Source organism: Numida meleagris, chromosome 22, assembly GCF_002078875.1.
Source record: "Numida meleagris isolate 19003 breed g44 Domestic line chromosome 22, NumMel1.0, whole genome shotgun sequence".
NCBI classification, from domain to species: domain Eukaryota; kingdom Metazoa; phylum Chordata; class Aves; order Galliformes; family Numididae; genus Numida; species Numida meleagris.
Window position 1 is genome coordinate 2,364,735 of NC_034430.1, and position 25,058 is coordinate 2,389,792.

The 25,058-nt window shown below is 48.8% G+C and overlaps 1 protein-coding gene across 2 annotated transcripts in view; it reads right to left on the reverse strand.

The window, feature by feature from the left end:
* MAN1C1 (mannosidase alpha class 1C member 1) overlaps positions 1,138 to 25,058 on the reverse strand; it is a 45,247-nt gene continuing 21,326 nt past the window's right edge. For both annotated transcript variants that reach the window (XM_021375542.1, XM_021375543.1), the window contains 10 exons: positions 18,344 to 18,459; positions 16,755 to 16,835; positions 14,567 to 14,661; positions 11,152 to 11,275; positions 9,452 to 9,545; positions 6,956 to 7,071; positions 5,645 to 5,864; positions 3,512 to 3,684; positions 2,590 to 2,705; positions 1,138 to 1,983 (listed from right to left, as the gene is read on the reverse strand). In XM_021375542.1, the coding sequence (XP_021231217.1) occupies positions 1,860 to 1,983; positions 2,590 to 2,705; positions 3,512 to 3,684; positions 5,645 to 5,864; positions 6,956 to 7,071; positions 9,452 to 9,545; positions 11,152 to 11,275; positions 14,567 to 14,661; positions 16,755 to 16,835; positions 18,344 to 18,459 (1,259 nt within the window). In that variant the 3' untranslated portion in view covers positions 1,138 to 1,859. The remainder of the gene's footprint in view (positions 1,984 to 2,589; positions 2,706 to 3,511; positions 3,685 to 5,644; positions 5,865 to 6,955; positions 7,072 to 9,451; positions 9,546 to 11,151; positions 11,276 to 14,566; positions 14,662 to 16,754; positions 16,836 to 18,343; positions 18,460 to 25,058) is intronic.

A 25,058-nucleotide genomic window follows, 5' to 3' on the forward strand; every position in this document is an offset into this window, starting at 1 on the left:
AGGAATGCTGTTTGCAACAGAAAGCTTTTTGTTTGGTGACTGGTGCTAAACTCCATGCAAGTGTCGTGGTAAGTAAACTTATCCATCAATAAGCTTTACATCAACAGGCCTGCTGGGCAGCTAAAGAAACTCTTCTTGGTAACACAGCCACTGAACTGCAAAAAAACAGTGGCTTTCCTCCTAAGTGTGTGCAACTTTATTAATACCACCCCTGCTCACTTCCTGAGGGAGAGAAGAGCAGAGTTTTAATGGTACACCAAGGATCTGCTCCTAAAGGAAGCCAGAAATGCCCTATGGGGAGGTATGTTTCACCAGGCAGATTGTTATGAGTGACTCCAAGAACAGACATTTTAATGTATGGAATTCCCCCAATCCATTATAAATATCTTCTGGGCTAAGCTGGCTTCCCAGTAATCAAATCCCTCCGATAAGACGACTCATTGCCAAGATGTTTATTTACCAATAACCATTCCTCTAGGCTGAGCTTGCCAGCCCACAGCATTATCCAAGGCATAAAGATAACTCCACGCTTGATAACCTTATTTCTCCTGGGGAACTCACAGGTGTCGATTTCAAAACACATTTTTTTTGTTCCCACAACTTGCTCCAAGCAACTTCAGATGGAGGAAAATGCTCCAACTACCCAGGGCCGTGCAGCAGCTTTGCAATGACCAGAGGAAAGACAGGCAGGAGCAAGCACCCCAGATCCAGCCCCAGCTGCAAGAGCTGCTAAATCAGACTGCTAAGCAAGGGCTCCACGACTGCCAGGGTCTGTGCACAGCCATCCTGCTCAGAGTCACATACTGAGGACACAAAGGGGACACACAGAACAATCTGGCTTCAGTTTTTTCACTTACTTTTTCTCCTGTTACTTCATTCCAGAAGCAAGGCACGTGAAACAGCAAACTTACCTGGGGATTATTTATTTCTGGCTAGAGAATAAGATACTTAGTACAACTCCTGCTCATCTGTATCAGATAGTGAACAAGCAATTGAAAAGAGCTGGTGCAGATGGGAACCGCTGCCCATATTCTGGCTAGGTTACACTGGAAGTCCACGTATCTCATGAAATATTCCTGAAATCAACCAGTATTGTCAGTCATCTCAACAAGCACGATGTAACGACTCTTTGGCATATGGCTTTAAAGTAGGGTCAACCCAGAAATGCTTTTTATTTTACAAGACCTATATTCTGTTTCACAGATTGGACTATTACAGCAGTGAAATTATTACAAGTGACTCGTAACATTTAGTTCCAAATAAAAGTAGAAAAGCACAAAAACGATAATGGGAAGATAAATGAGATGTGGCGGGTGGTAAATGTGTTTTAAGAGCACAGGAAAAAAAAAAAGAATATAAAAATACATTAGGATAAGGAATTCTGCTGACAGGTTTTGCTTCAGTTACAGTTTCGACACCACTTAGAAAGCACAGTATATTGAAAACTGTTAATTAGAAAGGTGATAAATCCAACAGTATATAAAAGGCAAAAATGAAACAGAAGAATGAAAGGAGGAGTGTGTGTGTGTCGTGGGGAAGTCTCTTATGGAAAACTTCCAGTCCTTTGGCCACTATAAAGCAAAGTCAGTGGATTTCATATAAATTCTCTGTAGAAAGGAATGTCTATGAACTGTGTACAGTATGGCCCAGAATAAACATCTCATTATCAGGCTAATAGAGCTCCTCACAGAGGAAAATAAGGTGCTTACGTCATGGTTTCATCTTCCCAATAGAATACTGTCCGGAATTGGACTAGTGCCCCAAAATACCATTTCAGGAACAACACAAATTCCTTTAATGGAAAGGAAATGCAGTAACCTGCCGATGCTGTGGGAGCAGGGTGCTGGGCAATGGCCTCACTATTGCACGCTCGCTTTAACTTTAAAGTTTGAGTGGTTGACTGGCAGGGGGTGAGCCTCTGTGTTGAACACCCAGTCGTCCAGAGACAGCACGTCATCTTCACAGAACAGAAGATAGAGGTACCTGCAGCCGTAAGGGCAAGAGGGAAGAAGATGGACACAAGGGGAGATTAAAAGAAGCTCAGGTGAGACTCCAAGCATGCACAAGAGAGCCAGACTGGGACGGGGCTGCCGCTAGCCTCAGCTCCCATAATTCACAGTGCCAGGTTTCCTGACAGCCCGCTCCACTCTCTTGCTGGAAGTTACCATCCCCAGAGCAAGCACAGCAAACTGGTGTGAGCACCTGCGCTCAGCCACCCCACAAATGTTACCTCAAGTTACTACCAAAGGCAGATCTGCAGCAAGGGACAGCAAATCCACGCTGCAGTCAAACTCTGTGCAGGGCATTAACCCGACAGAGGGGGCAGCTGCCACTTAAACCATCAGAGCTTCCCACTCATGTAGAATAGCTCTGGATCACAGGAAGAGTCCTTGAAACCCAGCACATGAGAAGAGTCCTGCAGACTGCCTCTAACAGCAACAGTTCTACGTGAGGAAGTTACCAAAGCTTTGCTGCACCCATATCCTTGGCCCAATTTTCCCCATAGAAAATAAAAAACTTTTCTTAACAGAGATTTTTGCAGACAAAATCTTGCAAGAATTGTGCTGTTCTCTGTGACACCACACTTACTTCAGAGTCTCGGCAAGGAAAAAACTCTGTTGCATGTTGTCATGGGTTGGGACTGTGCTGTAAACATCTCGGATGCCAGAAAAACCAGCCTCTACTCTGCAGTGTTTTTCCAGAGCCTGAAAAAGGAAAAGAAATCTCAGTAAGACACAACAGCACGGAGCAACACATTCATCGTGGGCTGCAATGAGAGTCCACTTTACAAATCAAACTCCAAGTTTGTAGCAGCTTCTGCCTCTCACTGAAGAGCGTGGTGGTTACTCCAGGAATAAAGCTAGCTCCAATGCAACAGCCAGAGAAACATCAACTGCCTCAGCTGGGTGATGGATTGACCTTGACATTACACACACAGCAAAAGCAAATCTCAAGTGGCAACTCCAGCTGCTTGCAGAGCCTCTTTTCCAGGGCACCAGATGAAAGACAGCTCTGCCACTGAAATGCAGTCCCTGCTAGGATGCAGGGCAGCAGCCAAACAGCACAAGCTAGGGAGAGGTGAGGGACTTCCTGGCTGGGAAGCTGTAGAGGGAAGAAGACAATAAGACAAAGGGCAAAGCCAGGTTTGCTGATTTTCCCTGGTCAACTCGAAACCAATGGTTCGGAGCACTCCAGATATTTCAAATACAAAGTTGACTCCTTTTTGCAGAAAGCTGTCATGTTAACATCACGTTTTGCTGGCTGCAGCGCTCCTCTCCATAAACTCAGACTGATTTCAACAGAGCCCAAGAGGGTGAAGAAAACATTCACTACAACCAGCAAAGAAGCTGCACTGAATCGAGCTATTTTGTTCAGCCCTGCCCCGCTGCGAATGTTTCTCAGCCCCTCAAAATTTAAATAATTTCTGCTCTTTTTCCCAACTTGGAAGGAGAGATTCTTGTCAGCATCCAGCAGCCTGCAAGAGTGACCCCTGGGCGTTTTCCAGCCGTACCTTCACAACCTCCCAGCCCCACTGCCTGTACTTGACATCGTGTGTCAGCCGCCACATGTACACGTAGCTTTCCACCACTTCTGGGCGCAGGATGTAGTAGCGCTCGCTGAGTCTGGTTGCCATGGCTTCAGTTCCAGCATCAAAACGAAAGGCTTCGGGGCCAAGTTTGGTATCTAAACAAAATCACACACAGGAATAATCAGCTTGGGCAAGCAAGTAAACAGGCTGCCCAGGTGCTTTAATGCTGTTCAGGATGCAGATGTTTGACTCAGGCTTGCACGAGGTCAGAAGAGAAGATCGGTCATGGACACGTGTCAGAGTTACTGCTCATCCTGTGGTATGCCCAACTACTGCTTAGCTGAGGATGAAGTGTTTCCGAGGGTGAACACAACTGAAGAAAACAACAAAAACAAAGACCTGGGCCGGATTTGAGCGTGGAGAGAGCAGAGTTCACCACTGCAGACAAACTCAGGACCCAAGTGAGAGCATACAGAGAGGCTAATCGTTTCCCAGAGCCTCAATGAGGAAAGTCAAACCGTGTGACTGAACCTGCCATCACTGAGATATTGATGCAGTGCTCTCAGACTAGCAGGGGTGATTGTTTCACACTTAGCAGTACAGCAAATTGAGCCATTTCAACTGCACTGGTGGAGGGAAGCTAAAAGGGGAGGTACCCGGGACCTGCAACCACTTGCTCTGCCTTTCCTTCTTGTCCACTGGCAGCCTTGAAAAAAGGACATCAGGTGGATGGGGAAAGCTTAATCCATTTCACTGACATTTCATGAATAAAACATTACAAGTACCTTGATTTTGTTGAGTGCCCCTTATGCAAAGCTCTCAATCTCCTGCAAACATCAGCTCGCGTTCAAATCCTTCTTTCAAGACCTGCTGACATGATCATGCCACATCAGGTTCCTCTTGCTGCACCTATACGTTTACCACATGGCTGCGTTTCAGGCAGTCATTTTATTTTTATACACGCTTTGCACACTTCCCCTGGGCCCTCCTATCTACATGGGGATCTGATAGTGTCTGCTAGTTGTGCTATTTGCTGAGAGCCGGTGCACACTCTGCAAACAATGAGCTTGCAGAAATGACAGCACTGTCATCAGTGTGGGCAGGCCTGCCCTTGTCCTTTTTGTGCTGATGGATACTGCTGAAGGTGAAGATTGGCTGCAGGCACTCTCAGCCAGAGGATTTTTAGTTTGGGTGATCTGCTTTATGTCTCTAAGTGCTGGGGGGGGAAAGAAAAAAAGAAACAAAAACACCAAAAAACCCCTCCTACCTTATTTGCAAATATAATTTCAGGCTAACCTAAAGCTTGTTAGGAAAGCATGCCAGGCCACAACTGCCAATACGGGGTGGCTGATTTGGTGAAACAATCTTTGCAAGCAGTGCAGACAGGATGCTTGACAAGGTCCTGGAAAGGTGACTACTGCTTTTCTGCCTGCAGGCTCAGAAGAGCTACAGAGATGCTTCCAAAGAAAGGAGCAGAGTCCAAAGCAAGCTTATCTTGCTGAAAGCCCCGTAGGCAGAAAATGTACCCAGTCTCTCATTCATTGCCAGTCACTGCTCTCCCAAAGCACTGACTGATAAGCACACTGCGTAGGTGAAATACATTGTACTGGACTTGTGAAAATGAAATATTTAACCAGTCCCTCCTTAGACAGCAGGGAAGGGATGAGTAATTTCATTTTTCCAGTTCCTATCAGCAGCTGCAGGTCTCCTGCTGGTCTTCTCAGCTGCTCTGCTCCATATAGTGGGACACCTTGCAGTTAATCACTGTTAATCTCCTCGTTTTGTTTGCCCAGAGATGTGAGAGGATCGATTTGAACCGTAGTCCTGCCGGGAGAAGGCTAGTTCTGGGGCTGGGAGGCAGGCCTATGATTCAGCTCTGGCTTCACCCCCCAACTCTGCCACAGGAGCTCACATCTGTCTGTCCCTCTGCTCCAGCTGTCTGCTCTATAGAACACAGTTTTTTCTTCTAGAGAAAGAACAAGTGAAAATCAGGAGGGATGAAGGTGCTGCTGAAGCACAAAACACCCTGCTGCGACCCTCAGCCACACAAAACCCGAGTCTCTTAAGCTGCAGATTCTTCCTTACCAATGGTTTCTGGGCAGCCCACAGGTTTACCTGAGCGTGCGTAAGACTCGTGACACGTGTTTGTTATTTCTGCAGCGAGATCCATGTAGTGTTGCTTCCTCTCTTCTCCGGCGTGTTCGGCTCCAAGCGCTATCATGCCCCCGGAGAAGCAAGCCAAGTGGCCCATTTTGTGGTCCAAGATGCCACCCCTCCATTCAGCAATGTAGGTCAATCCTCCTGCAGATTTTTTGACCAAGTGCTTCTCTATTGCCTAAGGAGATGAAAAGCAGGATCTTAGGATACTTAGTGGATAGGGTGAGGAGTGAGTATCAGAGGAACTCGAAGATGTACAACACTTTCAGCAGAAACAATCTGACGAACAATGCCCCCCACCAAAGACACTGCGCACCGGTGCTCTTCGACATCTTTATCAATGACACAGACAATGGAATCAAGTGCACCCTCAGCAAGTTTGCAGATGACACCAAGCTGAGCGGTGCAGTTGATACACTGGAGGGAAGGGAAGCCATCCAGAGGGACCTGGACAGGCTGGAGAAGTGGGCCCATGAGAACTTCATGAGGTTCAACAAGGCCAAGTGCAAGGTGCTGCACTTGGGCTGAGGCCATCTCAGGTATTGATACAGACTGGGGGAAGAACTCCTTGAGAGCAGCCCTGCGGAGAGGGACTTGGGGGTCCTGGTGGATGAGAAGCTGGACATGAGCCAGCAGTGTGTGCTGGCAGCCCGGAAGGCCAACGATGCTCTGGGCTGCATTAAAAGAGGAGTGGGCAGCAGGGACAGGGAGCTGGTGGTCCCCCTCTACTCGGCTCTTGTGAGGCCCCATCTGGAGTACTGCGTCCAGGCCTGGGGGCCCCAGCACAAGAAGGATGTGGAGCTCTTGGAACGAGTTCAGAGGAGGCCACCAAGATGATCAGAGGGCTGGAGCACCTCTCCTATGTGGAAAGGTTGAGGGAACTGGGCTTGTTTAGCTTGGAAAAGAGAAGGCTTCGGGGAGACCTCATTGTGGCCTTCCAACACTTGAAAGAATGATTGCTCACAAGGGTGGATAACGATAGGACAAGGGGGAATGGTTTTAAACTGAGACATGGGAGGTTTAGGTTGGCTATTAGGAGGAAGTTTTTCACTCAGAGGGTGGTGACACACGGGAACAGGTTGCCCAAGGAGGCTGTGGATGCTCCATCCCTGGAGGCATTCAAGGCCAGGCTGGACGTGGCTCTGGGCAGCCTGGGCTGGTGGTTGGCGACCCTGCACTCAGCAGGGGGGTTGAGACTCGATGATCTTTGAGGTCCTTTTCAACCCAGGCCATTCTACGATTCTATGATTCTGTGAACCTGCTCCTTACCTCTAGTGCATCGTCGTACATCTTTTTTGCTTCAGTGTCCTTCTTGTCTGACATCAACCACGATTTGATGAGATACTCGTAAAAGCTGTCTCCAAGCCCTCCAATAGAGACATGGTCTGTAGTGGGAAAGCCAAAAAAGAACTCGGGTTCAGGACACGCAGTGAGTAGCTGTGTTAGAAAGAACAAAAAACCACGTCCTATTTGATATCATTTTCTTTTCTCCTTTCCAGTTTTCTGGGAAGAGTCTGCAGCATCACTTCTTTAGAAAGGAAGAAAGGTGGAAAGCGCAATCCAAAGAAAAACATTCTTTCCCTTTCCAAAACATTTTACAGGTTCACCAGAGCCATTCGGATGTCTTATTTTCCAAGTTACCGGTACCTCAACTTGAAGATACTTCTCATTTATGAAGCAATCACCACAAATCCGAGCTCCATAAACGACGTGCAATGGCAGATATTGACACATCTCTACCTACACGAAGCTGCCAGGTGCTGTCTCCCTGCCTCAGGAAAAGGAGAATGCATGTTAGATCAGACATAGCTGCCAGAAAGGGACTGCTGCAAGGACCTCCAGGTTCTGCCATTGGTCTTCTGGTCTCATAGCGGGATGGGAAAGGCCGGAGCTGCTGGTGCATTAAAACGATCGTGCCAGGTACAAGGATGAGCACCGAGCATTTTTCTTCTGGAGAATGATGATTTTCAAGGCTACTTCGTCAGATGCTTTGACCTCCGCAGAGAGGAGGACGCTAACGAACTGCAGGCTGAAACGGGAAGGACAGCAGCAGGTTTCTGCCTGGCAGGGAACTGCTGGATGGATTTATATCTTTAAACCATTCCACGGGGGAAAAAAGCAACATTAATTCTCTGAAGCAGCCGAGAACGCCCCTTTTAAGAAGAACAAGAGAAATCACCCCCCGTGGACTGAACAGTCCCTGTTAATTAGCTACGTCCACCTCTGTGCCTGCAAGCTCCCTCATTTTAAATGTAAGCAGGTGCAGCAGGGTTTTGGAGTTAGCTGTTCACATTTTTATTTCCCCTTTTATTGTACATATCTAACGCCCCGAGGCTTGTTCTAAATGCTAAGTCCTACCAATAGGAGAGATCAACAGCCACGCGTTTGCCTGACCTTAAAAGCAACCATGCCTCCCACGGCACGTCCAACGATCCACGGAATAATCCATAGCAGAACAACGAGATCAGACACGTGAATCCAGGAGAAAAAAACAAAACAGAAGACAACAGAGTATCTACAAGCAATGGCTGCACAGGCTGTCTCCAAAGAGATCTCTGTGATCTTAAGTGTGTCGCTCATAAAATCACCAAAGCAGGAGCTCTGGTACATAATTGCTTTCCATATGGCAACAGCTCTGCCTCTGAGGCACTGTGCACAAACAAATCTTTTCTTTCAGCAGGGGACCGTGCCCTAATATCCTGAAGGTAACAAATGCAGGTACAGCACTAGCTCTTCATTTAGAAGCGCTTGCTCAGCCAGGTCAAAGATTCGCCTCTTAAGAAAATCGCTGCAATTCCAAGAAAAACATCTTCCCGCAAAGAGCTTTAATGATGAGAGAAAATGAGAGTCTGGCACCTACAGGGAACAGCTCTGTGGCAGACAGCAGCTGCCTCCCCACTTTGGCCCTAATCTATCTCGCATCAGCAGCGCTGTGGATGCAGAAGAGGCTGATTAGCCTTTTCTCTCCCTGGAATATGGATCCAGACCACGAATGTCACACTATGAGCAACAGCCACGGGACTCTGTGCTGTAGGTTGCCCCCATGACGTGACAGCCTAGGAGAATGAACATCCAGACTCCTTTGGTGTAGCTTCCATGCCCCAGAAAAAGTAACCAGAGGCTACTTTTAATAAGCTCTGAGCAGCAGCAATAGGTCTGCCTATATGTCAGCAAGGAACAGGAGTTCAGAACAATGAAGCCAAACTCGCAGACAGAAATAGAGTTAGTGGTAGAAAAGATTAATCCTGAGTACCAAGCCGAGTATTTTAGACATCTGAATTAAAAGCGTGGCTCTTCGGTTTCCCCAAGATTCAATAACGATGAGTTATGGCAACAGCAGATCGAAGAGGCAGGCGCTTCTCCTCGCAGCACCAGGGGATGGGAAGAGTTAGGGCTGCTGCTGGGATGGTGTCACGCCAGTTGCTGGGAATAACACCAAGGAAGCGGCACCGCAGGGCTGCGGTAGAAGACAGGGCATTCATTTTTCAGGTGGAACATCTCCTCGCAGCAGCTCTGCAGAGCCAAAGGTGGAGGGGAAGCTGAACTGCTTAGGCAGGGATTGGAATGAGGCTGAAGATCAATCCGTGGGGCAAAGCAAGAAGCCCGTTTTCTGTCTTCACAGCACCGAAGGACAGCTCTGGTTTAACGAGACAACTGCACTCCTTCGAGATGCTCTGCTGGGACACTCCTCAAGCCAATCTCTAATCTAAAGAAGGAGGGAAAGAAATGCACCGAGCAGGACTCTGAGCGCAAACCGATACCTACGCTGCACCCAGTTCCCCGTCACCGGGCTGAGGAAGTTGGGATAAAGGCCCTGCGGCTTCTCCACTCTTTTCAGGACTTTGCGGATGTTGAGCACCTAGGAGAGATCACAGACAGGAACCGTCACTTGTCGGCTGAAAAACAGCATCAGTGGTTTTCAGTGTCACTGAGAGCTCTGCCATTCGCCAGTGTCACCCCCTGGCTGAACACAGCCTGCAGCACTCGAGCCATCAGCTGGACCTAATGACCATCAGCTGGACCTAACGACCATCAGCTGGACCTAACGACCATCAGCTGGACCTAACGACCATCAGCTGGACCTAACGACCATCAGCTGGACCTAATGATGTGGCTCTGCAGTGAGAGACCTTCCTGCTGCACTCCTCAGTGCAATCCCCAGCCAGTTCTGTGGGATTCTAACAGGGGTTCTAAACCCCCCCCCCCCCAGGGCCCCAGCTCTGCAACCACGACAAGCAGTTTCCCAGCACTGGTTCAGATGCAATCCCAAAGGGTGGAAACGTACGGGACGTGGAAGGTGATTTCTTTCTTCGAGACACAAATGGACGGGAGCAGCAGGAAGGGCTGACTCACACAGCACTTACGTTCACCATGTGGTCACTCCACATGATGAGCTGGTGCCTCCAGTTTCAACAACCGACAGCTCCTTTAATATGCTACAACAGCCTTACACTCCAAAGCCTCTCTTGGTTTCACCCCAATTAAATCCAACAAGCCTTTCCCATAAGGGATGCCATTAAACGGGAAGCAGCATAAATATTCTACTAAAACCTACAGAGCAGCTAATATGCTCCATAAACCTTTTATAAAATCAGACAATCTGTGTGTAAAAGCTGGCTACAGACTTCAGTTGGTACTTCCAACTAAATCGTCAGGCTGCATAATATTTACTGAATTTTAGTAGCACGGTGTTTGAATAAAGACACAGATGGACTTTACTCCTGCTAAAATCACACAAGTCCCAAGCTGCAAATTAACGAGTTGATCCGTTTCTCTGAAGTCATTTCCCACAGGCTGAGCTGTTTGAGCCCCTATCATCCTACGTTTTCTCTCTCAGAGGGTGTCAAGATGAATGCCATACATTTTCTGTGGCACACAGCAGACACGGGCAGCTCAGGGGAGTCCATTAGAGAACTTCTGTCCTTACAATCCTACAGGCTTAAGAGACAAAGAGGAAAACATGTTACACTGGAGATAGGGGCTCGACTCGGCTCAGAATGCCACAGTTTGAACCTGGAATATGGATGCAATTCTGCTTGTCAGTGTCGCATCCTCTTGCACTTGTGTTTTCAGCGCTCGCCTCTCCCTTCCTTACAAGTGATGGAAAGAGGCAGAGGAAGGGGCTCGCAGCAAACGGGAATGGTCAGAGAAAACGTTGGGGTTCATGCTTTACAGAGCCAGCTGGTGTGGATGGGACCCATGAGAAATGCTGCTAGTGGCCTTTCTAGGGAGCGGGTGCACACGGTGCTCTGAGCCTGGTGAGCTTTGCACCCTGCAGGACACAGGTTTCTGAACTCGCATCCCACTCTGGAAGGTTTCTCCTCTGCAAGTTGTGCTGGGGTTGGGAAGAGGGGACAGCTGCCACGCTCCCTGCTGCGGACAAACCAAAGTGCTGCTCTACTCCAGCCCTGCCCCCACGAGGACAAAGAGACCAGTTACCAAGGATGGAGCCGGGAAGTACTTGCCTTTTCCGCAAACACTGGGTTGCCAGAGAGCTCGGTGAGGTGCAGGAATTCTAAGTGCAAGGTCCCAAATTCTGCTAAGATGCTGCTTCCAGCAGATGCCCAACCCCAACTCCAACTCATGCCGCTGCAAGGAGAGAAAAGGGAAACCTTCAGTGCCAGGAAAACATGGCCAAAGCCTGAGGTCACCCCAGCACAAACCACGCCTTTCCTTCTTGGATTCCAGTGCCCCACACTGCAGCTCTGCACCTCTCTGAAAGCTGCACAGACACTGAAGGTGACCTCTGCCCATGGGTCAAAACGGCCTCTGCAGGTTCTTGCTCAGGGAAGCGTGGCTGAGCTACCTCAGAAGCAGCATGGCTTTTATTTTCACTTCTCCTTGCAAGAACTGCTTGTGGTTGGTACAGACGAGGTAGCACGTCTCCAGTGTTTTTAGGGGAGAACAGCGGATAGCATCGAAAAGCTTGGCTATGAGAACAAAAGTGCTTATGCTGCTTACGAGAGGCTAAAACCAACAATGTTCTGAGTTGAAAAAGGCTCCTCCTCTGTGTGATATAAGGAAAATCATTCCAGGTCCAGAGCAGTTTGTTCCACCTCCAGGCAGAGAGAGTTATGAGATAAGCAATATGCTCCCAGCTCCAGACAGCACGGTCGCTCACTGCCACACGTCAGCCTTCCCTTCAAAGGGTCAGGATGCTCTACGACCAACTTCTCCTTTGAAGACACTGCAGCTGCAGTGGGTGCCCCAATAACATCAAGCGTTTATGGATGAAACCTCCCCGGGCAGGCTGAAAGGCCAACAGAGCAACGCTGGTGTGAGTGACACGCTGGACACATCTGCTGAACCTGGCAGGACCTGCCCCTAGGACGGGTGCACTAATCCATCCCCACGGTCCTCTCTTATCTATCACCAATTACTGCACTGAAGGCAGATTGTAACAAATACGACCTCACAAGCAAACTGCTTCCTGAGCTAGCTCAGATGAATGATTGGAAGCAGCTGGATGAGGCTATGTTTATTGTGACAGCTGCTCTGTGGGGTCACAGTGGCTGACACAACCCTCCCCTGGGAACTTCCACCCAAAAAATGCAGCAAGCCGCTGCCTGCAGGGATCCTGCTGCCAAGAATCCAAGCTCTGGGTGACAAATCATAGCAAAAAACTCAGGGAGAAGTGGTCTGGAGGAAACAGAGTATGTCTGCTATTTGCCCTGGGGTTAAAGAACTGCCCCAAAATGACCCCTTGCAGAAAAACATTTTTTCAGCATTAGACTAGACAAACTGGGTCTTCATACATGCCCTATTCCACAGCATCTCAGAGGACACCACCTTTTCAAGGATCCTAGTCTTCAAGACAAAGGAAGATGCCTAGAACTCTCTTTAGCCTCTTTGCGAGTTTTCCTTAAACGCTGCCCAGGTGTGAGCAAGACCAAGAGCAACTGCATCATCTCCCTCCCTAACTCCAAAGCAGCAAAAGTGCCAAGCCAAAAGGATTTGGGAATGCAGAGAGCTTAGAGAAACTGTGAAGAACAGGAGGAGCCAGGGAGCTGGAACAGGAGAGAAGTCACAGTGCAACAGAGGGAGAGCGCGGAGCAGCAGCTTGAGATGATGATGTACTTCTAGGACCTGGCAGACAACGTGGCAAGGATCGACAGGATGGAAAAGAAGTCTCTATGGGATATGATACTGGAGCCTGCGTGAAAACACAAGGCCACAGGGAAGCCCAGCATTGGGGAGGGGACAAGAGGAAAATGCCCTGTGAGGCGCAGGAACAGAGAAAGGCAGCCCTAGGAAGAGGGGACGGAGTTGTCTCTCTATTTGGGTCCTCAAAAATTGACTTGAGGCCAACTTTTGCTTGCTTCAAATTTCTGAACATCTACTAAAGCTACCACCAACAAAAGCACACGCGTGCTACAGGACCTGTGCTTTTGAGCTGATGAGGTCTCTGGAATTAGCAGATGCTTAGAAAAATCAAACTTAGGAGGCCATCCCTTCTTGCAAAACTATTCTGGGTTTTGGCTTGGCCCTGACATTTGGGCTCTCACAGCATCACTTCTTTGCTCTGTTTCCATTTCCAGCGCATGAACAACTCCCTCGTGGCCTTTGGTTGTTCATCATGTTCCTGCACTGGTAAGACAACAGATTTGGCTGACATCATCCTTACTCCTAAACCAACTGATGCTCCAAGCCCTCACAGAGTTTCGTGGCCCTGATGCCAGAGCTCAAGCCAGTAACATGGTGGATTGCGGGCTCAGTTTTCTTCTTATTTTCTTTGCACTTAGAAAAGGTCATCAGCAAAACATATGGGGAACGTCTGGACAGACACAGATGGTTTCAATTGTCTTCACAAAGGGCACGGGAGGATTTGGCATTTCTGTGAAAGGTTAGGCTATGCCGAGTCTTTATCAGTTACAGAAGAAGCAAAATGTCTCTTCTGGGAAAACAGACCAAGTGCTGGTGGCGGTGGATTGAATTTTCAGCAGAATCCCATGCAGATGGAACAAAAAAAGGGTGACAGTGGGATTTAAGCAATGGATCACCATGAGCCAAACATCTGACAGTCTTGCACTTCACAGATGGGAGCCAAACAGGAGATCTGGGCTGAGAGATGAGTAATGATTTTCATGGCTGCTGTTCTGAGTTTTGCAAGAGGGGAGGATGAAAGGCTTTTGTTAACCCACACTTCCTGCTGTCTGTGCTTCATCTGGCACGCTGCTTTTACCCAGGGGAATTTGTCAGTAGGCATCGAGAGGAACCAATGAGCCCCTCTTGGCAGGGAACAACGTCTGCTGGTGAGAATCAGAGACTGGGAGTCCAGCCTGCAAGTTTGCCTCTCTTTTCCAAGTGACCTTCAACAAGCTATTTAACCCAGTTCTCCTAAAGCTCCCCTCCAGCACGAGGCCACCACACCTACCTGAAATCAAATGCTGTGGCTCTAAGTGAAGGCTACACGCCTGGCTAGGTGCTGCCACCAGGGAGAGGACTAGAGGATCTGCATCTCCTCCCTTCCTAGCAGCACAACTGTAAGCCAGTCCCATCCAGTTCCTTTCCAAATCTCTACGAAAACGGAACCTGGATAAATTCATATGCATTTGATTGGGCACGCTGCAAAACGTACAGACTACAAATAACCTCTCACAGAAAATGAGAGCGAAGAAAATGCTACTGCAGCAGGGAGCCCTGCCAAGAATCAGAGGAAGAAACCGGGGGATAGTCCAAAATTAATAAAACACAGCTGGCTTCGAGTCACCTGCAGTCTCTGCCAAGGCACTTCTTGGTTCTGAGTTGGCAAAAGAAATGACCTCGAAGAATCTGCACTAGAGGGGGGGCAGCTCTGAGAAACTGCTGCTGTTCCTGCTTGGGTGCTGGTCTTTTACATTCAATAATAAAATGACATGCTTGTAAGGACACGTGTCTTGCCTGCCCAGATTTATGACGCCACGTGGGATACCCGTGGGGGTGTTAAAAGCTGGCAAAAGTTTCTCCCCGAGTTCCAGAGCTTTACTCTTGAACACCTGTTAAAAGAAGAAGAGAGGGTAAGTATATGATGGACTGCTCGTGAATACCAGTCGTGTTGGAATCTTTTAAACTTACCTTTTCAAACAGACCATAATAAGCTAAAAGGGCTGCAGCATACAGATCTGCCACTTCAGTCACAGGTCTGAACCAAAAGCCGTAGTGAACTTTGCTGTCTATTTTAATATCCTCAAAAAAATCCATTCTCAAGTCCCCTGCCAAACCCTCAGCTCGTATGAGAGCACTCAGAATACCCCAAATATCGCAGCAACACATTTCAGTGACCTGAACTGACCCACAGAGCGCTCTCTTGGGACAAATTCTTACATTTTCCCAGTGTGGAAGTGCACACATGGGGGTGAAACGACCGAATTAGAATCAGAAGACCAGGGTGAAGCAATGACAGATTTACAACACGTTTGTTATCTCCAGTTGCAAAAAACACGATTCCCAAGGAACAATCTTTAACTTGCAACTCACTTCCTGGAGGGATTCATAGTTTCCTGGCTAGGCTGCTCCCTTCCCATTCATAATGCCTGAGTTTTTGAGCTTTCAAATCAAATTACAGCTTATGGTGCCTTGCAGCACAAAATCATCATACATAATTATTTTGGAACAAACTGCTGTAAGCACTAATCTTTGCTCCAGAGCTTAGTCCACATCAAGAGAAGCTTGTAGGTGACTTAAGAGATAAAGCAGAAGCCTTTTACCTCTACCCCCCTCCCGTATCAGCCCAAGCTGTCACAGTAATTCCAAGAAAGCAGGAATTTACTGCTCCAAAATTACAGCAGTGAGGAAACCTGAGCTCTCCTGGGGGCTATCAGCCTATTGATATGCCTACAAAGAGGTAGGGATTTGATTCAGAAGTGAAAGCCAGAAGACAGGGACTTGAATTTTGCCTTTCAGCCTGGTGCATATACAACAGATACTGCCCTGGCTGCTGACTGCACTTCAAGAGGTCGCTGCTGGAGTTCTATGGTTTAATGTGGTTTCTTTTTGCTGTTGATCTGAAGTCTGCTGAAGCTGTGACAGGGCATGGACTTGAGTCAGGGCACTGAGTCTTTGAGAGTTTTCCCTGCGCAGGAATCACAGAGAGAAGTCATTCCTGGAAGTCATTTAAATGCAACCTAATTAACAGAGCGGCTTCGAGGATCAATGGTGCCACCGCGCAGTGATGAGCCATCCCATCCTACTACAGCAGACAGAACACGACCACGGTCAGCGTATGGCACGAGGGCTAAACTCTCATTTAACAGCCAATCTTCACTCACAAAACTCCCCCTCGGAACAGAATTGCTGCTTCCCTAAGGCTTCTGGGGTAAAGGAATGACCTCTTAATCTCTCCACAACCAGCTGTAAAATTCCAGTCTGGTTGTATTACAAAACAGATTATGGCACTAAGCCCTCGACTCTATCCGGCTTGAGAGAAAGAAGGAAAGTGGGAGCGAGAGCCTCCTGCTTTAGCCAGGACTGCAGGAGGAAGGCAGCATCCACGAATGGCTGCTCCACCACGCCACAAAGCGGGCTCTGCCCCCCAGCACAAACCTGCTGGGCACCAGCACCCTGCACGGAGCTGTACCATGAGCTATCATATGAGCTGGCAGGACACAGGCACCCTGCCTGGCAGCTCGACAGACCCTCCTTCCCTGTGCCCCAGGGCACTTTATCTGACAAATTAATGCTGCAGACCCTTCAGGCAAAGTTTGGAGCACTTGCCACTAACCAGCTGCCTTCCTTAGGTTGAAACAGAGCCTGGAATGATGTTTGATGAAATACTGCCCACGTTTAGAATGCAAAGGAACAAGGATAAATGCAATCATCACCGCAAGTGGCATTTCACTGGGGAGCAACGCATCCAACTGAAAACGTGTCTTGCTACAACTGCTCACAAAAGGAAAAGTCTGCGCAAATGAGCCACGCAAAGTAATTACATGAGAATCAAACCATATCAGTGGTGTTTCAATATACGTAAAAACGACAGGTTTAGCCCGTTGTTATGGCAAGATCATCTGATGCTCAGGCTAAAGCTGCTGGAGAACCCTTTCGGTTCAGCCTCGGTGATGGTGTAGGACACAGAGCTGCTGACACAAACCTCTTCTCCAGTTAAGTAGTACGCCGCCAGCAGTCCTCCAATGTAGCGGATGTTCACCTCAAACAAGGATGCTTCTCCGTTCTGAAAACACATAACGACAAACTTTGTGACTGCAAAGTCCACACACACACAAAGGGCAGCAGAGGGGAACAGACTGCAGGCAGATCCCAAAGCCTCCCAGTCTTCCTGCAGCATCTCACTTTCCCATCTCAGTGCACTTTGTTTGCTCTACAACGCTAGCAGGAGCCTGAGGGGAAGAGAAGCACCCAAACTGCCCATCTATTTCCAGCTAACAATGTCTAAATCAGGTGAGGCAGATTTATTGCCCAGCCATTCAACCCTGTCTCTGGGGTTACACTCTGCAAAACTCTTTGAAATGCGTGTTTTCAAGAAAAAAATTGTACAGACGCTCTCCATTTTTCGGTGAAGACTGCACTGCACTGGATAGACTGAAGCTCTTCCTGCACGAGGTAGGTTCTGCCATTCAAGGACTCAGCCCAGTTTGCAGGATCACAAAGGCCCACAGCATGCACGCAGTCAGGGGCATGCTGATGGAGAGACAAACTGCATGGCACCCATCTGCACCAGAGACAGCAGGCAGAGATGGATGTGGTTCGTTGAATCAGTCGCTCAAGAACCCGCTCACCTGGAACAAGTTTTGCTCTACCTGCCCAACGGATGATCAGCAAATGTCAGAAGGGCTGCATTCAAAATAGGACTACAGAGAACACAGGCTCCTAGCTAGTCAGCCTGCATGATAAATGATTCCTGCCCTCATGCAAATGCATAAAGCCACAAAATGGAAAGATATTTCACCAACACAGCACTTTTAGCAAGCAGGGCAAAGCAAAGGGGCACTCGGCCCTGTGCACCAGGCTGTTCTCTCTGCAGGTTACAAACCAGAGCAAACACCCCTTGAGACAACTGAAATTGCCCAAGACAGTGCAGGGCATCCAGTTTCAAACAGAATTTGGGGTCTTGGGAGTCCCTGCCTCGCTCCTTGGGGCTGTCAGAGTCACTTGTACAGAACCACTGTGAACCAGGCTCCCTGCTCCTCTCCTTCTGCTGTGCTCTCTGACACCACCGATCAACCCGCAGCATTCATCCTTGTCTTTGCGGATCAGTCCGTTCTGCAGACTAAAAGCTTTTATGAAATCCAGATAAATTATTTCCCCGCTGATTCTGTCCCTTGCTTACTGATTCAGTAACGTGCTGAGAGCATTAATCAAATTTATCAAATGTGCTCTTTTATGAATATGTGAATGCCAGTCATGCCCACCCACGTGATGAAGGAGCTGCATGCGTTCTTTGTAACAGAGAAGTAAGCTGGCATTAAAACACAAAAGTTGGAGCTGTGGTTTGATTTGAACACTCCCTTCATGCCACTGATGTGATTCCATCAGGAATCACAGAATGGCTTGGGCTGGAAAGGACAGCAGTGATCATCTATGTAGCTTGCTCCGAAAGTAATACCTCCCTCAAAGTTCCCCTCCTCTAATGACTCTTAGAGAAGGCTCTGCAATTAGAACTCACCAAACATGCACTGAGCATCCTGTGATATAGACAGGCACTCCTGGTAACTGACTCACCACATTCAAGTCAAAGCTCTTCTCCACCCATTTTTTTGCTTCTTGGAATTCCTCCTCCAGTTCCATGATGTACAGCGTATCTAAGGCATCTACCACTGTAGCTCCTCGAAGACCTCCTGCATTGCAAACAGAACAGCGTGATGAAGGCCCGTTCATGCACTCTTTTTTGTCTCTACATGATTCTGCAGGAGCTGAGATAAGCAGCTGTTCCCAGTCCCAATCATGGGATGTCTGGATGGGACCCCCAGTGACCACAGCTTAGGCTGAGCTCTGGGAGGACCCAGGAGCTCTGCTCCCCAAAAGGTGTTGCTCTGGAGAGTCCAATTTCCCAAGACCTGATACTGTTCAGAAAAACCACCTCCAAAGAACAGCTCGAGATCCACGCTTGAAAACATCAGCCGTGTCTGGAATCCTTGGATTTGTTTCCCAGCTCTTGCCTGAGCCAAAACATTTAGGCAATTCCAATTCTAATCTTTGCTCAGCTGCACACCCAAACTCAGCCTCTTTCTAATTCAGTTCTAAGCACAGCCCTCTCCCGAGGGAAGAGAACTGTATTTGCATTGTGCAGGAGCACCCAGGACGGGATTCTGATCGTTCTGTCCTGATGCAGTGCTCGTTATCCAGGGCACAAAGCACTTCTGTTCCACAGCAGTAACCAGGCTTTCCCATCAGCAGCACACAAGCAAACCACAGCCTGAGCTGGGGGTACCTCTGGGGTTGGCACGTGGAAGACAGCAGCTTGCTCACTTTGAAGCTTCGCTGTCATGCCCCCACGGATGCAATGCAGCAGGGACGCAGGCACGATGAGGTTTTTGTTTGGCTCACATCAGCTCCTTGTCTCGCTACCTGACTTTAAAACACCACCCCATATCCTGCCAGCAATCCCAGCCTGCTCACACCGGGCTTGGTGCTTCTCTAACACCTCCAGTTCTACTTCAGCTGTAGTTTTGTTTGAGAGGAAAACCCAGCCGAGGAACGACTGCAGAGGAGAGAGGAAGGCAAAGGTGAGTCACGTGTCATAAACCTCAAGTCTTTGGCTTTTCTAATTAAAAAGTGCCAGGGTCTGATGTGCATCATACCCTTACCCCAGAGAAATGCCCAGACCCACCCATTCCTTGCAGGGCCCATTTATGCTTTCAGCACTCGTTTCCCGTGCGAACAGCATCCTGCCTTATTTTGTTGATGTTACAAGCCTGCAGTTTTGACACTTTTCAGCCAGTCAGCACATCATAGCTTTAATAAAAACCCAACCAAGACTTCCCTGCTCAGCCACAGATTGCTGGCTTTCGGATGCTGTCTGCATGAAAAAACAGGGACTGTGGAGAAGAGACGAAGGCAGTCTCTAGAAACCCATTTATTCCTACCAGGCTTGCAGAATGTTCATCTAACTGAAGCTATCTTCCAGCGTGCAATAGATGGAATCAAACAGCCACTACATCAACTGATGGCTACGAAAAAAAGTCAACGGAGCTGAGGTCGGTGTGGCGTGTTTATCCAAAAGCCAGAGCTGCCTTTATCAGCCGTAATGATCCTTCAGTATTCACGATTAGGTCTTTTCTCTTTTTAATATATCAAAGAGAAAACCAACACGGACACAAGCAAAATGCTTCGAAAAGAGAAGGAAGGGCAGCACTGCTCGAGGCACAGCCTGTCAGTGTGACAATTCTAACACCACGAATGGGGTCTGGTTGATTTGATGTATCCCCTCCTGGACTCTGTTTCATCAGATCACGACAGAGCTCATGACACAGCATCCAATGGCTGTGACTGTACTCAGCTGACCAAGGACAGTGCTGTACACCCCCTGGCACGTTTGTTAGATCACACACACAGCCATTGATAACGGCGGGGGTATTTGCTTGCCCTGCTGATTACTTTGAGAGACGTTAAAAAAGAATCCCCTTTCCAGATCCATACATTAGGATGCGGTGGGTATAAGCAAAGGGGAAACAGGTTTGGAAGGAGAAGGAACCAAAACCCACTGTCACTTCTGGCTTTTCCTGACACTCCCCTGCCCAGCAGCCGCTTCCAGCCTCGTTGCATTCCCTCTGAGAGGGCTCTGAAATACAAACCCTCACGTGCAAACCTTCCGAAGGCGCCCAGAAAAGGAAGCGATGACGTTTAACAAGACTCTGTCCGAGTTTCTGCCTGCCTCCACGAATCTAAGGTCCTATATGTCAATAAAATCCCCCCACCCTGCCAATCCTGCTGCAAAACTGGCTCGGAGCAGAGCTACACCTTGCTTGGAAGAGGCAGGCCATGGCATAGCTGGCGGCCAACGGGACGGTGTGCGTCCAGCAGACAGAGCTCTGGAATCCACAGCTCCTACAATGCCCTGTGAGAGCATGTGGCCATTGCAAATGGGGAGGAGGAACCCTTTGGTGGGACCAGGGGAAAAACAGGGAGCTCAGGCAGAACGTGGCCATGTTTGCCCGGGGATCGTGGTCTTTGTAACCAAAGGGACTTCACGGTATGACAGCAAGCAACAGGGGCTCTGCACGGAGCTCCATCTGTGCGAGAACGCTGCAGCTCATGGAAGCAACACAAGGGTTCATCTCTGCGGCCCCTCAAGCCGAAGGAGCTCCCGTACCACCGCGTCCCGAGCTGCGAGCATTCGCTCTTTTATGCACGGGAAGAATGGAGACAGCCACGCAGGCAACAAGGCTGCTCTGTTCCCACTCCCACCACCCATCCCCTCGCTTGTGAGCGCTGCCACAGAAATCACCAACCAACGTCACCTTAATTAACATAACGCCTGTGAAAGGTGCGGAACGGAGCACGCTGCAGAGAGAAGGCGGCATTGTACGCGCGCTGCACCCCCTGGAGCCTCTGTGGGAACACGCTGCGATGTCGGCCCCAAGGAGCCCGATTGTTCAAGTGACGCCATCCCAGAGAGGCCATTAAAAACCACCCGTCAAGCCCATAGCAGCTCCTTCTAGCTCCAGGTGCACCAGCTGAATAGAAGGTCTCAGGATCCTCTGCTCCCCCTCTGTCCCTGACTCCTTCCTGGTGCCTCCTGGTGCAACGTTAAAGCCACTTGCAGCAAGAGTCTGCAGGACAAAGCACGCTCCCAAAGATTCCCTGCAAGGTTGAACACGCGTTCACCGGACCAGAAGGGCAATGCTTTGGAAGACGCATGTCAAATCTCAATGAACAAGGTCAGACGGGGTCCCCTGGCACGTGCACAGGTTTCACCCACTTGCCCATCCCGCAGCCCTGCTCCTTTTTCAGGCTCCCAGCAAGCTCGTGCCAGGAGGAGAAAAGGGAACAACACCCTTCTTCTCAATGTGTAGTTTAAAGGGAGGCCATAAGAAGTAGTCAGAGGTGGAGAACACCTAGCCTACCACCTGCCAAACAGCAAAGGCTAATTACAGCTTGAAAAGCACTGCAGAGCACCAAGCTGGGACTTATAGCAATGGTGGTAACTTGACTGCTGCTGCACCCATCATCAGCAAATGAAACCCACCAACTCACGCACAAACAGGCCCATGAAACACACCCACAACAGAAACTGCACGTTTGATCGTTAGCAGATTAATAAGGCTTTACGTCTGACTTGGCGAAGCTTTCAAAAACCCCCAGCTCCCCATGGGAAATCCAACCGAAGCGACCGCTTTCCACCTGCCCGTGCTTACCAGCCAAGGGACTGCAGCTGGTCGTGCTGGGATAGGTCCAAGCACTGCTCTCACATCTCAGCAGAGCTGCTCCATTACAAAGAAGACAGGATTACAGTTTTTAAGAGGCAAGACGACCTGCTGAACGGAAGGCAAAGAATCACCTCTTGTCGGCAGACTGTGATAGTACCCCTGGTTTCTCTCTCCTTCAGCCTCAGTGCAAGCTATGCAGAACAGAAGGCAGTTACATCAGAGACAGCCACAGGTTTTCCTACAGCTTCTTGCAGCCAAGGTGAAAACCTTCAGCTCAGAACAACCTCTGTCTCCACTTCTGCACCCTACAGGCAGGCAACTGCAAGGTGAAGTGCACGGTACTGCGCAGATTTAATAGCAATTATGTGACAGGGGAGCAGAGAACAAAGGACAAAAGCGAAGGGAAGAGGGACAGAACCAGACTGTGAAGAAAGAAAAATGACAGTCAGACTGCAGAGCACTTGCAAAAGCATCCAGGATATTTTCAGTGCGTTCCCTTGGCACCAGGAAAATAAATGGCAGTTCTGGCTGTGGGCAGAAAGTGGTTCACCTTCCCTGGCTGTGCTGCTGCTCCATCAGTTCCACCTGCTGAAGCGCTGCCTGTAAGCGATGCAGCCTCTCAGCTTGGGGGTGATGGACCCTGAGCCTCATGCTGCCTTGTCAGCTGCCATCCCCAAAAAACCCCACTGCACACCTGCATGTGGGAGCAGGGCCTGTGGCCTATGGCTGCTCTAACAAGGTGTGAGTGACTCACTGACAAGGGAAGAGAGGATACTTAAGCAACAGAGTGATTCACCAGCAACAAAGCATGATTCATGTACCTCCATCCTTCCTCAAAGACTGTATTAAGCAGGATGGAGAACAGCAGGCCCAAGGAGAAGGAACAGTAGGTGCAGCAGCTAAGATCTCAGCATCTCCCTCCAGAATTGCATAAAACACTCCTGCACACTCTCTGTATCAGACTGCATAGGAGAACACCCTTCCCCAAGGTGTTTCCAGCTCCTAACAGTTCTCCTAGCTAATGGACACCACTTTCCAGTTGCACTTCTGGGGGTCAAACAGCAGCCATTAGCCAAGACAAGCAGTGATGTGGTCCAACAGGGCACACAAGAAAGCTGGGTAGGGGCCCTTTTATCAGGGAACGTAAGGATGGAACAGAAGATAATGGTTTTCAAGTAAAACCAGGTTGGATGAGGGTCCTGGGGAGCCTGCTCTTGTGGAATGTGTCCCTGCCAGGGGCAGAGTGGAAGCAGGTGATCGTTAAGGTCCCTTCCAACCCAAACCATCCTACAGTCACACTACTGTTACGATCTGTCTGCCACAGAGACAGATGGAAGCCCCAGCTAACCTCAGCATCACAGCCACCCGGGAGGCAGTGCCAAAGTGCCGAGACACTACAGCAAGAAAAGAAGTTGAAGAATATTGTCTCTGAAGTGCTGGAGACAGAACCCACGGGGCCCTGCTATGCCACTTGGCACATCATTCATTATGAAATTCCTCAGTCAAGAGAAACCAGATCCTTCATTTCCAACCAAACCATGAAGATTATATATATCTGTACAGTAATGCATTGTGCCAATGCTTAAAATGATCAGTACAAGCCATGAGGAAGCCGTCACACCTCACCCTGCATATAGCAGGGTTGTGTAAGTGCTACAGGAGGAAGAGTCAAAAAGCTTCTTGCTAATTTTAATCACCAAGTTTACAAGTGAAAGGCAAGAGTAAGAGGGACAGGAATTTAGATCAGCGCAGCGTAGACCCAGAGCAAAAACGAAAGGTCCCGACTCCCACTGCTCCCACGTCACGTCACATTTGTCAGAACAAAAATTAGTTTGGAATAAAAATCAGGATGCGGCTCCTAGCAAGAATGACAAACCTTTTAACTACTCAGGCTCCAGTCGTTAGTGGCTATTTATTTTCCCCTCTCGGAAGGGAGGCAACACAGGGCACAACAAGAACGAAAAACACTGAGATCCCTTCTTCTCATCGTGCTGGTGGCGAAGGCTTCAAAAGATTGAACTGGCTTTGATTAAAATCAGTGCCTTGTTAAAACAGGAGTCTGACAAGCGACCGCCTCCGAGCGCTCCTTTTCTTCTTCCCTTTGGTTCTTTTTTAGCATTGATGCTGCTTGGAGACCAGACTCAACTTCTGACATCTACCCGGAGGTTTGTGCAAGCTACGACCACGCAGAATCACCAAGGCTGGAAAAGAGCCCTCAGATCATTCAGTCCAACCATCCACCTGCCACCAGTATTTCCCACTAAACCACATCCCTCAGTCCAACACCTAAATGTTCCTTGAGCACCTCCAGGGACGGTGACTCCACCACCATGCAGCTTCTGGGTGGTGGTCAATGGCAGAACTCTTGGGGGAACCTTCAAGAAGGCTTCTCCACAGCTCAAGGTGATCTCAGCAACAAAGCACACGGTGAATATCACGGCAGAGTTCCTTGAAAATGTGCTCTGCAGTGAAGATTTACCAGTCCTCTCTGTGGGGTGCTCTGGGTCAGACAGAACGAAGGGCTGGGAGCCTGGTCCTTCTGAGATATGATCTGCATTTAGGCCAGAGCTCCCTACCCACTCTGGGCCACTCTTACTACCCACTCTTATTTTTTCAGCTGTAAACCTGATAGCTGTTACACAGAGTAACCTCATTTTCTTTATTTAAGGTGAACTAAACCTGAGCAACAAGGAAGCAGTAAAGAGAGAGAAAGGGGACATGAAATTCATTCAAGAATTAGAAAAGATCCGTCTCTTATCAGCACATTCTCAGGCAAACTTAGAAATCAAAGGTTCGTTAAGCTTTCAGACAACCTCATCTCTCTTTGCTTTCCAAATAAAGCAACCTGCACTTCACGGACCACAACAAGAAATACTTCCTACCCAACATTATCTTCCTGTTTTCCCTTTAGGTTGCTATGAACAAATTTAACACGGAGCTGGGGAAGCAGCAGCCTTTTGGGATTACAAACCATTCTTTTTTTTTTTTTTCAAATATTAATTTCCCCCGAAGAACTAGGTCTGTTGTTCAACCCAAACTGACAGTGCTCTCCCTCAAACAAGTGATGG